Genomic DNA, 16,994 nt, shown 5'->3' with positions numbered 1-16,994 from the left:
CACTTGTTTCCCGGCCTCTTTCCACTGACTGAGGAATAATGATGGGAACAGAACAATCACAATTAGATCACTCTGTCCCAATACAGTATCATGTTATCAGCAGCACATCTACAGTTTACACCGGTGATGTGCTGCTGAGAACAATGATTTTTGTTCCGGCATAAACAATCCAATCACTTGATGAATAGGCAGCATTTTGCTTGTTTAGTATAATACACCCCATAGTCCTCCATATATTATAATGTGCACAACAGTCCTCCATATTGTAAAATTCACTCCCCATAGTCCTCCATATAATATAATGTGCCCCATAGTCCTTCATATAGTATAATACACCCCCCATAGTCCTCCATATAGTATAATACACTCCTCATAGTCCTCCATATAGTATAAAACACTCCCCATAGTCCTCCATATAGTATAATACACTCCCCATAGTCCTCCATATGGTATAATACACTCACCATAGTCCTCCATATATTATAATACACCCCCATAGTCCTCCATATAGTATAATACACTCACCATAGTCCTCCATATAGCATAATACACTCCCTATAGTCCTCTATATATTAAAATACACTCCTCAGTTCTACATATAGTATTATACACTTCCCATAGTCCTCCATATAGTATAAAACACTCCCCACAGTCCTCCATGTAGTATAATACACTCCCCATAGTCCTCCATATGGTATAATACACTCCCCATAGTCCTCCATATAGTATAATACGCTAACCATAGTCCTCCATAGAGCAGAATACACTCCTTATAGTCCTCTATATATTAAAATACACTCCTGAGTTCGACATATAGTATTATACACTTCCCATAGTCCACCATATAGTATAATACACCCCTCAGTCCTCCATATAGTGTAATGCATTTCTCATAGCCCTCCATATATTAAAATGCACTCAGTCCTCCATATAGTATAATACACTACTCAATCTTCCATATAGTGTAATACACTCCTCATAGTCCTCCATATACTAAAATACACTGCTCAGTCCTCCATATAGTATAATCCACTCCTCATAGTGCTCCATATAGTATAATGCACCACCATAGTCATCCATGTAGTACAATTCAATTTCCATAGTATAATGCACCCCATAGTTATTATTATTTATTTATTTATACAGCACCATTGATTCCATGGTGCTGTACATAAGAAGGGGTTACATACAAATTGCAGATATCACTTACAGTAAACAAACTTTCGGGCTTACATGCTACAGGATGGTGGGGAAGGAGACAGTAGGTTGGTGGGTTGCAGCAGTTCCAGTGTTGGTTGAGGTGACATCTCCGGTAGTGGTGAGGAGGTAGTGGGTTCATTGCAGGCTGTAGGCTTTCTTGAAGAGGTGGGTTTTCAGGTTCCATCTGAAGGATCCAAATGTGGTTGATAGCCGGACATGTTGGGGCAAAGAAATCCAGAGGATGAGGGCTATTCGGGAGAAGTCTTGGAGGCGGTTGGGTGAGGAGTGAATAAGTGTGGAGGAGAGAAGGAGGTCTTGGGATGACCGGAGATTACGTGAGGGAAGGTATCGGGAGATTAGTTCAGAGACTTATGGGGGAGACAGGTTATAGATCTTCATATAGTATAATGTATAGTTCTTCATATAGTTTAATGTATTCTCCATAGCCGCCGATACAGTATAATGCAGCCCACATATAGTATAATGCAGCCACCCCAGAGTATAATGCAGCCACTCCACAGAGTATAATGTAGCCCCCTCAGAGTATAATGCAGCCCCGCCATACAATATAATGTAACCCCCATAGAATATAATGCCGCCCCTACATAGTATGTAATGCAGCCCCCTTATATAGTATAATCCAGCCCCCAATAGAATATAATGTAGCCCCTTATAGAGTATAATGCAGCCCCCATAGAATACAATGTAGTCCCCTCATAGAGTATGATGCGATCACGCCTCATAGAATAGAATATAATACAGCCCCCCATATAATATAATACAGCCTCCCCCACAGAATATAATACAGCCTCCCAATAGAATATAATACAGCCTCCCCCATAGAATATAATACAGCCCCCCATAGAATATAATACAGCCTCCCCCATAGAATATAATACAGCCCCCCATAGAATATAATACAGCCTCCCCCATAGAATATAATACAGCCCCCATAGAATATAATACAGCCCCCATAGAATATAATACATACAGCCTCCCCCATAGAATATAATATAGCCTCTCCATAGAATATAATACAGCCTCCCCCATAGAATATAATGCAGCCCACCTCCCAGGCCCCATAGAATATAATGTAGCCACGTTGTCAGACGTTGGTAATTTGGACCAAGTTGCATCTAAGACTCTATGCCTATTTAGATGCCATTTCCCCATGCTTGTCTCCAATAGGAAGCACTGGACGGAATAATTAAACAGCCCTGTAGTATATGCAGTAAGAACTACCAGTCTATGGATTATTAATCCAAACACGCTGGACAAAGAATCTAATAATTTGTAACAAAGTATTATACTTGTTAGTCATGATCCATTTGGGAGCCTCTATTGTCTTGTGTGCTATACACCGCAGATGCTAAAAAATTGTTAATTTTTGTTGCACAGAAAATAGTACTATTTATCATGAATATCGTGATACGGACATCGCCACACAGGAGGAGCTAAATCATGAGTCAGCTGTCAGCCATTCTGAACAATCCACAGACGATTCATTGAGGGAATCTATTATTTTACACACTTCAGAGGATGAGGGTAAGCGATGGCACAATTGCACAGGGTCGGCTACCTGGCTAGCAACAAATATGGCTGCCAAAGAGGCAGCACCCAGATATATTACAATATTGAATCACATCCACATAGTTATTGTAAATGGGTGTCCCAAAACTTGTTCACAGACCCCAATTTTGGGACAGTAAAGCTTCAGAATGTATCTCTCTTATGGTGTCCGATCCATACAATAGTGCAAGTGGCTTGGTAATGTCCATATTGCCTGTCTTGAAATAGCCCAAGTCATACCAACCACATTAGTGCTTATATATGTATGTATTAACATAATTAGTATTCATATAATACCGCCTTATGTTCTACATATTAGTAATAACGACCATATGGTATAAGCCATATAAAATGTTCATGTAAAGTTGGCCATAAGCATTAGATGAATATCCGCTGAACATACAGATTACAGCAGGACAGGCACACCATCTAACGTGTGCGGGAGGTACCTCTTGATGGTGAATGTTGGGTTTTTTGGATTTCAACCTGCCTGAGCCTTGTTTTTTAAAAGTAACTTCAGCACGATCAATATTCCCAAATTTTCAAATTTATTTATGCAGATCTTTGAAAGCTAAATCCATTTATTCCTTTATTTTGTTTAACTGTTGCTGCATTACCAATGAACCAAATGTTTAATTGACGTGCAAAATTATTATATATATATATATATATATATATATATACATATATGCACAATATATATACACAGTGCTGTGCAAATTAATTGGGACAAAGCATTTTTTTTAAAGAAAAATCATAAATTGGTTACCAATGAGTGATTCAAACCAGTTTTAACTGCTTTGAACAGGTGTAAGTGCCTGTTCAAAGCAGTTAAAACTGGTTTGAATCACTGACTGGTAACCAACTTACGATTTTACTTAAAAAATACTTTGTCCCAATTAATTTGCACAGCACTTGTATATACACTCACTGGCCACTTTATTAGGTACACCTGTCCAACTGTGTGTTAAGACTTAATTTCTAATCAGCCAATCACATGGCGGCAACTCAGTGCATTTAGGCATGTAGACATGGTCAAGACAATCTCCTGCAGTTCAAACCGAGCATCAGTATGGGGAAGAAAGGTGATTTGAGTGCCTTTGAACGTGGCATGATTGTTGGTGCCAGAAGGGCTGGTCTGAGAATTTCAGAAACTGCTGATCTACTGGGATTTTCACGCACAACCATCTCTAGGGTTTACAGAGAATGGTCCGAAAAAGAAAAAAAAAACAGTGAGCGGCAGTTCTGTGGCCGGAAATGCCTTGTTGATGCCAGAGGTCAGAGGAGAATGGGCAGACTGGTTCGAGCTGATAGAAAGGCAACAGTGACTCAAATTGCCACCCGTTACAACCAAGGTAGGCAGAAGAGCATCTCTGAACGCACAGTGCGTCGAACTTTGAGGCAGATGGGCTACAGCAGCAGAAGACCACACTGGGTACCACTCCTCTCAGCTAAGAACAGGAAACTGAGGCTACAATTTGCACAAGCTCATCGAAATTGGACAGTAGAAGATTGGAAAAACGTTGCCTGGTCTGATGAGTCTCGATTTCTGCTGCGACATTCGGATGGTAGGGTCAGAATTTGGCGTAAACAACATGAAAGCATGGATCCATCCTGCCTTGTATCAACGGTTCAGGCTGGTGGTGGTGGTGTCATGGTGTGGGGAATTTTTTCTTGGCACTCTTTGGGCCCCTTGGTACCAATTGAGCATCGTTGCAACGCCACAGCCTACCTGAGTATTGTTGCTGACCATGTCCATCCCTTTATGACCACAATGTACCCAACATCTGATGGCTACTTTCAGCAGGATAATGCGCCATGTCATAAAGCTCGAATCATCTCAGATTGGTTTCTTGAACATGACAATGAGTTCACTGTACTCAAATGGCCTCCTCAGTCACCAGATCTCAATCCAATAGAGCATCTTTGGGATGAGGTGGAACGGGAGATTCGCATCAGGGATGTGCAGCCGACAAATATGCGCCAACTGTGTGATGCCATCATGTCAATATGGTCCAAAATCTCTGAGGAATGCTTCCAGCACCTTGTTGAATCTCTGCCACGAAGAATTGAGGCAGTTCTGAAGGCAAAAGGGGGTCCAACCCCTTACTAGCATGGTGTACCTAATAAAGTGGCCAGTGAGTGTATATTAGTGCTCTGGGTGTGACATGTGCATGAGTTTTCCCACCAGCACCAACCTCTTTAGCTTGATTGAGTGCTCACTGGTTGCGTGACAAACAGGCAGAGAGGTCAGCTACCAAGCCAAAAAATAATGGTGTGGAGCAGGGAAACAAGCTTGGGAGGTCTCTACCCAAAGCACTTATCTCCTCATTGGCATATGAATTAAAATGCTGATTTGTTGGCAATGGAGCAACAAATAAAATATATAAAGGATCTAAGGATTTGGCTTCCAAAGATCTGCTTGCTATAAATACTGTTTAGGGGAAGGAATGTGTGTGCATTGGCTTGTGTGTCAGCATAGAACGACTGATCAAACTAAAGTCACGCTGCTCGGTGCATCATGGTTTGGTCAATCATTAAATACACCTTCCCACCTGCTCGTTTTCTCTCTATCTCCATCCCCTCTTATTTGTCAGCTCTGGCCCCCACCGTGAAGCACTGAGGGCCTGTCCTTGGTTTGAACAGTGATTATCCCAACTGAGCCCCTCTGACTATCTTATGTTCTGTATAATACAGGGTGGATTGTCAATGCAACCCTCTTCTTCCACTCTTGACACAGTGATAGCAACACCGCAGAAGAAATGCTAGCACAGGCTTCCAGTATCAGTTGTTTCAGATGCTGCACATCTCGTATCTTCCCAGCATAGACAATTGCCTTCAGAGGACCCCAAAGATAAAAGTCTAAGGAGGTCAGATCAGGTGACCTTGGTGGCCATTCAACCGGCCCACGACGATCAATCCACGTTCCAGGAAATTGTTCATGTAGGAATGCTGGGTTCTGACACCCATAATTGATGGTATGGTGTGGTATATGGGTGGAAAGATAGTGGGGCCATTCTTCATCAGTGGAATCCTCAATACCACTGGATATCTGAAATTGCTACATGATGATGTGTTGCTCTTTTTATAAAGATGGCACGTTCCCTGAGTTTTTCCAGCAAGATGGTGCATGACCACATTATGGGTGTCATGTCTGAGCATTCCTACAAGGAATCTGACCCCCTAAGGGTATGTTCCCACGTTGCGGATTCTGCTGCGGATCCGCTGTGGATTTAGCCCTGCGTTTTTACACCTCTTCCATTATAGGAATCCGCACAAAAACTGCAGAAAATCCACAGTAAATCTGCACTAAATCCGCAGGTAAAACGCAGGTCATTTTACCTGCGGATTTAGCAGAATCCGCAACATGTACACATACACTTAAGGCCCCGTCACACACAGCGATATCGCCAGCGAGATCGCAGATTTTGTGACGCCACAGCGATCTCGCCAGCGATATTGCTGTGTGTGACATGGATCAGCGACCGGCCCCCTTGCCGGGTATCGCTGATCGCGCTCCATCGTCCTGGGCCATTTTTTGATCGTTGGCCAGCGCGCATTACTGCAGGTGGCACCGAGAGACCAGCGATCAGCAACGCTGGTTTCCAAGGTAAACAGCGGGTATCTAAGAGCTGCGCGGCTCTTGGATACCCGCTGTTTACCCTGGAAACCAGCGGGTAACTAAGAGTCGCGTGGCTCTTAGATACCCGCTGTTTACATTGCAAACCAGCTTGCTCGCTGGTCCTGATCGCTGGAGGGGCTGTCTATGTGACAGCTCACCAGCGATCAGCTAACGATGTCCCACCGATCCCATCAACGTCGGATCGTTGGTGGGATCGCTGGGACATTGATACGTGTAACGGGACCTTAGGACTAGCATTTCTTCTGTGGGGTTGCTATCAGTGTGTGAAGAGTGGGAGAAGAGGGTTGCATTGACAATCCAACACTATGGACAGCACTTTGAACACATTTTATAAGTGGTCATAACTTGTAAGTAACTCACGAAAGAATAAAGCTACATTAAAACCAAGCACACCATTGTTTTTATTGTGAAATTCTCAATAAAGTTTGTTTCTCACATGACCCTCTTCCCACTGGAAAAAATAAAGTTGGATCCAAAATGGCCGACTTCAAAATAGCTGCCATGTTCACCACCCATCTTGAAAAGTTTCCCCCGTCCCATATACTAATCTAACACAAACAAGAAGTTGATATCACCAACCATTCCCATTTTATTTAGGTGTATCCATATAAATGGCCCACCCTGTAGTATCAGCCATAATAGTGTCTAAGTAATAGCATCTTTTTATTCTATATACAGTTGTGGCCAAAAGTATTGACACCCCTGCAATTCTGTCAGATAATACTCAGTTTCTTCCTGAAAATGATTGCAAACACAAATTCTTTGGTATTATTATCTTCATTTAATTTGTCTTAAATGAAAAAACACAAAAAGAATTGTCCTAAAGCCAAATTGGATATAATTCCACACCAAACATAAAAAAGAGGGTGGACAAAAGTATTGGCATTGTTCGAAAAATCATGTGATGCTCCTCTAATTTGTGTAATTAACAGCACCTGTAACTTACCTGTGGCACCTAACAGGTGTTGGCAATAACTAAATCACACTTGCAGCCAGTTGACATGGATTAAAGTTGACTCAACCTCTGTCCTGTGTCCTTGTGTGTACCACATTGTGCATGGAGAAAAGAAAGAAGACCAAAGAACTGTCTGAGGACTTGAGAAACCAAATTGTGAGGAAGCATGAGCAATCTCAAGGCTGCAAGTCCATCTCCAAAGACCTGAATGTTCCTGTGTCTACCGTGCGCAGTGTCATCAAGAAGTTTGGCACTGTGGCTAACCTCCCTAGATGTGGACGGAAAAGAAAAATTGACAAGAGATTTCAACGCAAGATTGTGCGGATGTTGGATAAAGAACCTCGACTAACATCCAAACAAGTTCAAGCTGCCCTGCAGTCCGAGGGTACAACAGTGTCAACCCGTACTATCCGTCGGCGTCTGAATGAAAAGGGACTGTATGGTAGGAGACCCAGGAAGACCCCACTTCTTACCCCGAGACATATAAAAGCCAGGCTGGAGTTTGCCAAAACTTACCTGAAAAAGCCTAAAACGTTTTGGAAGAATGTTCTCTGGTCAGATGAGACAAAAGTAGAGCTTTTTGGGCAAAGGCATCAACATAGAGTTTACAGGAGAAAAAAGAGGCATTCAAAGAAAAGAACACGGTCCCTACAGTCAAACATGGCGGAGGTTCCCTGATGTTTTGGGGTTGCTTTGCTGTCTCTGGCACTGGACTGCTTGACCGTGTGCATGGCATTATGAAGTCTGAAGACTACCAGCAAATTTTGCAGCATAATGTAGGGCCCAGTGTGAGAAAGCTGGGTCTCCCTCAGAGGTCATGGGTCTTCCAGCAGGACAATGACCCAAAACACACTTCAAAAAGCACTAGAAAATGGTTTGAGAGAAAGCACTGGAGACTTCTAAGGTGGCCAGCAATGAGTCCAGACCTGAATCCCATAGAACACCTGTGGAGAGATCTAAAAATGGCAGTTTGGAGAAGGCACCCTTCAAATATCAGGGACCTGGAGCAGTTTGCCAAAGAAGAATGGTCTAAAATTCCAGCAGAGCATTGTAAGAAACTCATTGATGGTTACCGGAAGCGATTGGTCGCAGTTATTTTGGCTAAAGGTTGTGCAACCAAGTATTAGGCTGAGGGTGCCAATACTTTTGTCTGGCCCATTTTTGGAGTTTTGTGTGAAATGATCAATGTTTTGCTTTTTGCTTCATTCTCTTGTGTTTTTTTTTTCATTTAAGACAAATTAAATGAAGATAATAATACCAAAGAATTTGTGTTTGCAATCATTTTCAGGAAGAAACTGAGTATTATCTGACAGAATTGCAGGGGTGTCAATACTTTTGGCCACAACTGTACTATCCATTGGTGTCCATATAACAATACCTGCCAGATGTTTTTCCAAATTGGGACAGTATCACATATCCGCAAATTACAGTCCAAGTACAGACTGATGTACGGCTTAACACCAGAGCTCGACCTAAACTCAGCGTTGAACTCCACACCCCTATGGTCATACAAGTCATCAGATCAATGGAGTTTCCATATTCAGACCGGCATCACATGTCTGCAAATCATGGTCTCAATGTGCAGTACAGCTCCATTATTAAAGCACCAGCCACTGATCGACTTTGTTCTATTTGTCTCCAGTAGTGCTGTGTTGGCCTTCTAATTAATCAAGTACATCAGATGCATTGTGATACAACATGTTTGGCAGCTGTCCCTGCCCAATATTAAGATATAGACTTCTTTTTCCAGCACCTTGTACCTCATCTCCTGGACACTCCAGTTACCATGAACCAACCTTAAATATCTCAGCGATTTGTGATGGACTTGGAAATGTGACCCTAGATGACCAGGACAACTATGGAGACATGAACCAGTTGGCCTGCACTGGTGAAGCTACATTTTTATAAGACTTTATTAATTGAAGTTTCATTAAAGGACTACTTTACCCTATAGACAATCGTGCTGATGGCAGTCAGTGCCTGCTGATCGGGCACTTTAATTCTTCCTATAGGTGGTTGTTTATAATTTTAATGAAATGTGCAAATTTTAACAGCTTAGCAATGACTGACATAGGAGTAGGACAAGGAAATTGCATGGAGCCCACCATATGCTTCTTTGAACGCAAGCTGGAATTTCCTACTCCGTTCTGCAAAATTAATGAAGGTTGGGTAGAAACTGCATCACACGTGGTCATGTCTGGTATGTAGGACATTTCAGTTTATAGACTGTATGCCCCTGACTGATGTGCCCTGTTAAGAAGGGTTAATGTACGTGTGCCACACCTGATTCTCCTCCTTCCTTGCAGCCAGTGATCCCTGCTCTCTTCTCAAACCTTTATAAGCTCTAAACCCCTTCCTCTCTCACCTGCTGTCAGTTAATTACCATGGGTGCCGCACACCTACCCTGTTCCCAACAGTATCATGGTGCCACCTTCTTGCCCATATTTCCACACTCCCCTGCGACTGGACGCACCAGCCGTGGGAGGCCAGGCTAGCTGCGCCTCTTCCTCTGTGGAGGAATATTCTGCAGTATCTCAACACTCCTGATATGTACAGTCTACCTCAAAGCCCCCTTCATGTGCTGCCAGCTAGTGATTGTGCAGGGGTCACAGAAACTGTTTAAGACCTAAACACGTCCCAGTTCTGAAGGTCTTACTTTGTAAACAATGTTATGTAATTAATACTACTATATGTATATCATTGTTCAGGGAAAATGTAATAATTTAGTTAGCCCACTAGAGGGGGGCATTTTAGCACATTTAGATTAGGATAGGAAACAGTTAACTTATGAGGGGCCAACTATGGGTAAGCCAGCAAGTTCTCAGCGTTTTAGTCAGTGGGGCCTTAGAGCATTTCAAGCTAGGAGCCCAGTCGTCCAGGACATGGGAACCGAAGAACACAGCAGCAGAAGAATGCAGGGCAGCACCAAGACGTGGGCAGATGCCCTTAGAACTGGGGCGAAACGGACAGGGGAATTCCTGAAGGCAGTTAAGCTGGACAGAAGGAATGCTGCAGTACCGGATGAGGCAGTACGATCCAGGAGCATTCTAGAAGAAGTGGGGAAAAGCACAGGAATAGACAAGGATGTGTACTGTGATGTTGCTGTAAGTGAGCTGGATGTACTGCAAATCGATTCAAGTAAAGTTGTTTGTTACAAGTTGAAACTGGACTGTGTGAAACCAACAGGAGTGAACCCACAGCACATCAGAGGGGACCCTGATGGTTCAAAAGGCATTAAAGAAGGTACGCTGCAAAGTGGACATTGTATGCATGTGGCGGGAGACCAGGGTGTGATTGAGCAATCTGTCAGCCACGACTACGGCCCTGGCTCCCCTCACACAGAGTCTCTTAAGTTACAGACATGTTGCCACCCCCATGTAGAGGTTGCCGGACCTTCCTTTCTTTTACCTGCCTTAGCACCCGGTTCCTCCAGTTGCCCTCCCAGGCAGTCCACTTCTGCTGCTGATGTTCCATATGTCCCATGTCAGATTCTCCTTTCCTTCCTGTTGTGAGCCGGCACCCCAGTGAGAGCCACTAAATTCCATGAATGGCTCTCACTGGTCGTAAAATCCCGGTGTTCAGCTGATGTAACTCCACCCACCTGAGCAACACTCCACCCACTCAATTTAATTGGATACTAGCAAGTAGGTGGAGTTTTTGCCATAGGTGGGCAGGGTTTTGGCTGCATTACATCAGCATAAATGAGTTCACATATTGTGAACCCATTTAATAGGGATCCATTTAGGATCCAAAAAGAGCCAGCTCATTTTGGTGAGCAGAGCCATGAGAGTCAGACCACCAAAAAGAGCCGGACTGCCCATTATTTCTTTCCTTGCAGCCAATGATCTCCCCCATCTTTTCCCCCCCTTTATAAGCTCAACCCTTTCCTCCTCCGGTCTCTCCTCACTGCCTGGCACCTGGAGGATTATTTTCATAACATTGATGGTTTTGTAGGAAGGTTAATTTGTGCCAAGAGTCCAGCTTGTGCATAATTTTTGCACCGTTTGTTCATCAGGTCCATAGTGCCTTATCTGCAATTTACCTTTTGTTTTATACTGTGACTGACTACCAACCATTAAGAGATTTGTGTATATATAATCTCCATTAAAGATAGATATGCGGTATATGCACACACAATATGTGAGTATGGTATGTACTACTGTTTAGGTTAGGACCTTGGGTCTTTAAGCCAAGCTTCATTATAAAATATTAGAGAAAACCTTAACATTGTTCCCATCTCAGTTTATTTTCTAGCACTGGGTACTCAAAAACTAGACATATTGACCAGCATCATATTCTTGCACTTTATTTTCCAAATTGCAGTTAACAGAATATACATTCTTATTAATTTATTTTACCATAAAGCCAAAATAAAAGCAATAGAACTACTTAAAGAATACAACCAGGCCTAAAAACATAAAAGGAGAAAACAAAAGTTCCAGCCAAAAAGTCTATAGTTGCCCCCCTACACCACATGCCAAAAATGTGTCTAGTGATTCACTCATCAGAAACTGCATTCAGTAAGTGCAAAAAGTAAGGTGCAAAATTCTTGTAAAAAGGCAAATATGCATGTACATTAAAATATTAATCTATTACTAACAAGTTACAAATCATAAGCACCACCCTCCAAGTGATTTTAGTCATTGTAGCAGTCAATTACTTGGTATTGACCATTACATTATAAATTTAGATTATGGACCCTGTACACTCCACCAGGGAGCTAGGAACGTCAATGGAAAAAAAAAAAAAATTCAGATGGGCCTAGTCATCAAAACATGACAAACAAATACGTTAATATTCAGATACAAACACATTAAAAATCTAAGGTTCTCCCTTTGTCCCAGAGAGTCCACCATCATCTTGATTTTAAGAAGGTAGGGTTTTCATAAAAGGATGATTCTCAAGAGCAGAACTCAGAATGGTGCTGGATTGAAGGCCCTTGAATTCAGACCATTTTTATTAATGTCTTGTAATATGGGAGAAGATTCTGAAATGCTCCGAGACTTCAAGGAGCTTCCTGGGAACTCACTCTGGTTGCTCATATCTAAAACATCCAAGATATATTCTTCACATTTTACACAGATATCCATGGATATCCAGTTGTACATGATCCTCTTGCGAAAGGCCAAGTTGTCCTCTATGTCTTTGGGTTCGAACACCAGGGGAACTCTAATAAAGAAAGATGACAAACAAGGATTTTCTTTGAAAAGGATTTTCCATTACTGTTTAGTCCAAGAATGACTTTCACAGAATTAAGGCTCATTTACACCAGCAGAAACCTGTATTTGTAAAAAAAATTAATTTACTCAATTGATCCGTGTACACAGACTACTGATCAGACTAAGAACGAGCAAAATTCTTGCTCATCACACAGGCATTTAAATCAATTGTCAGCAGCGGTTTGCCATGTAAACAGATGTGCTGCTGACAATATGCATGCTCTATGGGAACAGAATGATTGTATTAAAGGCCCCATATAGTTGTGTCAGGCCATGTAAACGGACCATTAAATGAGCACAGGTTGCCTTAGATCTTGTCAATCTATGCTTATTTATGGGTAGAAATGAGACATTATGAATAGGTCCTATTTATACATTGAGGGAATCAAAATATAGAAGTGTGTTGACTAATACCTAAATAGAAGCTTTAGGGCAGCAGACAGGCATGGAACACAAGTTATTTCCAAAACACCAAGGTTACTTACCGGTAGCAGTTTTTTCCGGAGCCCATGACAGCACACGAGAGAGGCGATCCGCCCAGTCAGGACAGGAACCCTACAAAAGATAAAAGGGCGGTACCTCTCCCTCGCTTCAGTTGGTTTACAGAGCATGAGAGGCCCCCCGGGTTAGTACACATGGTAAAACTATCACCACCTTATATTTAACTAAAAAAGCACCCAAACTATAGTGCACACCAAAGGAGTGATAAGGAGGGGGGGGGGGGATATACAGGTGCAGTCATGGGCTCCGGAAAACCCGGCTACTGGTAAGTACCCTTGGTGTTTTCCCATCTCCCATGACGGCACACGAGAGACTTCTGTAGAATAAGACACCTTAGGGAGGGACCACCGCTTGTTGCACCCTTCTACCAAAGGTTAGGTCAGTAGAGGAAGATAGATCAAGTCGGTAGTGCTCAAAAAGGATGAAGGTGAGGATGACCAGGTAGCAGTTTTACAAATCTGCTCAATCGATTCCTCAGCCTTCTCTGCCCAGGAGGCAGTCACAGCTCTGGTGTAGTGAGCCTTGATGCCTTCTGGAATCGGAGCACCACTTGCAGAGTAGGATAACATAATGGCCTCCCTGATCCATCTGGCAGTGGTACTTTTAGCTACCCCATACCCTTTTCTACTACCCTGAAAAGCTACAAACAGGGACTGATCTTTCCTCCACTGACTAGTCACTGACATATTGTAATATGGCCCTCCTTACATCCAATGTAAGGAAATTTTGCTCCCCAGGGTTTCTAGGATTATTACAGAATCATGGTAAGGAAATCTCCTGAGTCCTATGTAACTTGAGGACCATCTTGGGGAGATAGAGTGGTTCTGAGACCAGATCCGGCCTTAGAACCACTCTGTCATCCAAAATCTGCATATATGGAGGGCATATAGAGTTTGTAGGTCGCTCACTCTATGGGCCGATGTTAAGGCTACCAGTAATACAGGTTTAAGTGTGAGTAGTTTTGGTGACAACTCCTGTAATGGTTCAAAGGGATCTTTGGTTAGGTATTTGGTTGGTAGGTTGGTGGTATTTTTGGGATGATGACCGGCCTAGACCTACTACAGGACTTTATGAACCGGGACACCCACCCATTGGATGCAAGGTTGCAGTTATATAGGGCCCCCAGAGTTGAGACTTGGACTTTGAGGGTGTTAGTGGCTAACCCAAGTTGCAGCCCCACCTGTAGAAATTCCAGGATAGGTCCCACTGGAGCTACATCTCCTAAAGGTTCCTCCAGGAAGTCTAGGAACTTTTTCCACATTCTACCATAGATTTTGGATGTTATAGGTTTCCTACTCTTCAACAGGGTGGAGACTAACCCTGGTGAGAATCCCTGGCGACTCAGTAGGACCCTCTCAAATTCCAGGCTGCCAGATGGAAGCCCTTTACCTGAGAGTGGACCACTGGTCCCTGGGAAAGCAGATCTGGAACCTCCAGTAAGATCCATGGATCTGTCACTGCCATGAGTCTCAGATGGGAGAACCAAGGCCTCCTCGGCCAAAAAGGAGCTATAAGAATTACGTTCGCTTGATCTTCACTGATTTTCCGGACAAATACTATCGGAATCATTGTTAATTGGGGGAGGGGGAACGCGTAGGCCAGGGATAACTTCCAGGGCATCTACTGCAAAGGGGTGCTTTTTTGGATTTAGTGAGCAGAACTTCCTTACCTTCCTGTTGCATGAGGTGGCAAACAGGTCTATTTCTGGTTTGCCCCAAGCTTGAACTATTTGTTGGAAAACTTGGGGGTTTAGTGGCCATTCTCCCTGTCTTAGGTGTCTGCGACTCAGGAAGTCTGCGTGAATATTTTCGACACCCCTTATATGCAGTGCCGTGATTGAGGTGTTCTGCTAGCTGGAAAAGTAGGTTTGATATTTCCATGAGGATCTCGTACCCCCGGTGGTTGACGCAAGCTACCACTGAACGATTGTCCGTCATGACTCGAGTGTGGCGGCCCCGAAGTAAGGGGAGAAAATGTTTCACAGCCTTCTCCACTGCCCACAGTTCTTTTACATTTGAACTGTGATCCCTTTCTAGTGAGGACCAGGTTCCTTGTATTGAGTGGGATCTCAGGTGTGCTCCCCACCCTGTAGCACTCGCGTCGGTTGCATTGATGTCCTCTACTGTATTTTGACACGGGACACCAGCCGTCAGATGCTCCTCTACCATCCACCAGAATAGGGAATCTCTTACGGCCATGGAGAGATATAGTTCTCCTTCCAAACGCCCTTTCAATTGTTTCTGTGCTGGCAGAACTTCCCACTGCAGTTGTCTCAAGTGGAACTGAGCCCATCCTACCGCAGGTATACAAGATGTCAATGAGCCTAAAAAGGGACATTGCATTCCTCAGAGTCATAGCCGGCTGCTGTACTGCTCTGCCCCCTATTTTGGTCACTTTGCTCTCTGGTAGGAGGCAGAGCTGTCGGTCGGAGTCCAGTATTAATCCTAGAAAGGATTGCACTTTTACTGGTGTTAATTTTGATTTGGGAATGTTCACTATCCACCCCAACTCTACTCGAGTTGTCACTTTTACTTGCCGAGTGCAGTGGGTCTCCGACCTTCCTACCACAAGGAAGTCGTCCAGGTATGGGACAATCACTATGTCCCCGGAACGAAGAAATGACATTAAATCAGCCATCACTTTGGTGAAGACTCTGGGGGCTGTAGACAGGCTGAACGGGAGGGCTGCGTATTGATAGTGTTTGACCTGACCTTGAACATAGAGCGCTACTCTCCAGTACTTCTGATATTCCCGATGGACTGGGATATGATAGTAGGCATCTTTTAAGTCTATCACTGCCATGAGGCAGTGCTGGAACAGGATTTTTATGGCCATACTGGTTGACTCCATTTTGAAGGAGCAATTGTCTACCCACTGATTGAGTCTCCTCAGATTGACTATGGTCCTCCAAGAGCAATCTGTTTTTTGTATTAAAAAGAGGGGGGGGGTGGTATTTTTAAACCATCCTTGATTATGCTTGGGACCCATGTCCTGGGGAGATATTTGCCCAGGCGGAAAGAGAGAGAGAAAGCCTTCCCCTTGCCTCTGACCTGATGTCATTGGGGAGATTTTTTTGGAGGAAGTAGATATGTTTCAGGAAACCATCTGCTTTTTTATCAAGCAGGTCTTTCAGCACGCCAGAGTCCTCTAATGGTAGAGACACCTTTTTTGAGGATTTAGCCACTGTACCATCAATTTTTGGGACTTTTTCCCAGGTTTCTGAGTCTTTCTGCTCAAATGGGTACCTCTTTTCCGATGTAGAAGGTAAGGCACCCGACCTCAGGTTTTTTCCCATTCCCTGTCAATTAAAGCCTTTATCTTATCATTCACAGGGAAGGTGCATTTTTTCTTCTCCTCCAGCCCTCCAAATATAACATCCTCCAATGATTTAGGCGTTTTTTCCTCCTTAAGGCCCATTGTAGACCTGACAGCTTTGACCAGCTTTTCTACGTCCTCTGTTGGGAAACATGGATGGCCCCTTATATCGCTGTCCAAGGAGGATTCTGAGGACTGAGTAGAGGAAGAGGATGCAGAGGGGGACAGATCTTTCCCGACTTTGCACTAGCGAGGCCTCTGAATCAGAATCCTTTTTGCGGCTTCTTTTATCCGTCTTTTTAAGGGCTGCCTTTAGGGAGCCTTTCACCTCCTCTTGTATTATAACCGTAAGGCTAGTTACTAAATCAGGGGTCTCATCCTGTATGGTTTTATTTATACAGTCAGCACAGAGATTTTTCTGCCACTGAACTGCCAGCAGGTTTTTGCATAGGGCGCATTCTCTATAGACTTCCTCAACCCCTAGTGATCAAGGAAAAATATGGAACCCCGTTACCATAATGGTGACATTCACATAGATCAGGGTTCCCCAACTCCAGTCCTCAAGGCCCACCAACAGGTCATGTTTTCAGGA

At 43.5% G+C, this 16,994-nt stretch overlaps 2 protein-coding genes across 7 annotated transcripts in view; one reads left to right on the top strand and one right to left on the bottom strand.

Annotated features, from left to right (window-relative positions):
- Positions 1–11,592, top strand: part of ZBP1 (Z-DNA binding protein 1) — a 34,491-nt gene extending 22,899 nt beyond the window's left edge. For all 3 annotated transcript variants that reach the window (XM_073580693.1, XM_073580692.1, XM_073580691.1), the window contains 2 exons: positions 2,599–2,745; positions 9,118–11,592. In XM_073580693.1, coding sequence (XP_073436794.1) covers positions 2,599–2,745; positions 9,118–9,275 — 305 coding nt within the window. In that variant the 3' untranslated portion in view covers positions 9,276–11,592. The remainder of the gene's footprint in view (positions 1–2,598; positions 2,746–9,117) is intronic.
- Positions 11,593–11,657: 65 nt separating this feature from the next.
- Positions 11,658–16,994, bottom strand: part of LOC141094758 (protein spire homolog 1-like) — a 45,264-nt gene continuing 39,927 nt past the window's right edge. For all 4 annotated transcript variants that reach the window (XM_073580689.1, XM_073580687.1, XM_073580688.1 and 1 more), the window contains one exon: positions 11,658–12,536. In XM_073580689.1, the coding sequence (XP_073436790.1) occupies positions 12,281–12,536 (256 nt within the window). In that variant the 3' untranslated portion in view covers positions 11,658–12,280. The remainder of the gene's footprint in view (positions 12,537–16,994) is intronic.

Source organism: Dendrobates tinctorius, unplaced genomic scaffold, assembly GCF_039654945.1.
Source record: "Dendrobates tinctorius isolate UK_male_01 unplaced genomic scaffold, ASM3965494v1 ptg000065l, whole genome shotgun sequence".
Lineage (NCBI taxonomy): Eukaryota > Metazoa > Chordata > Amphibia > Anura > Dendrobatidae > Dendrobates > Dendrobates tinctorius.
The sequence above is the reverse complement of the archived record's forward strand: the minus strand, read 5'-3'. Positions and strand labels throughout refer to the sequence as shown.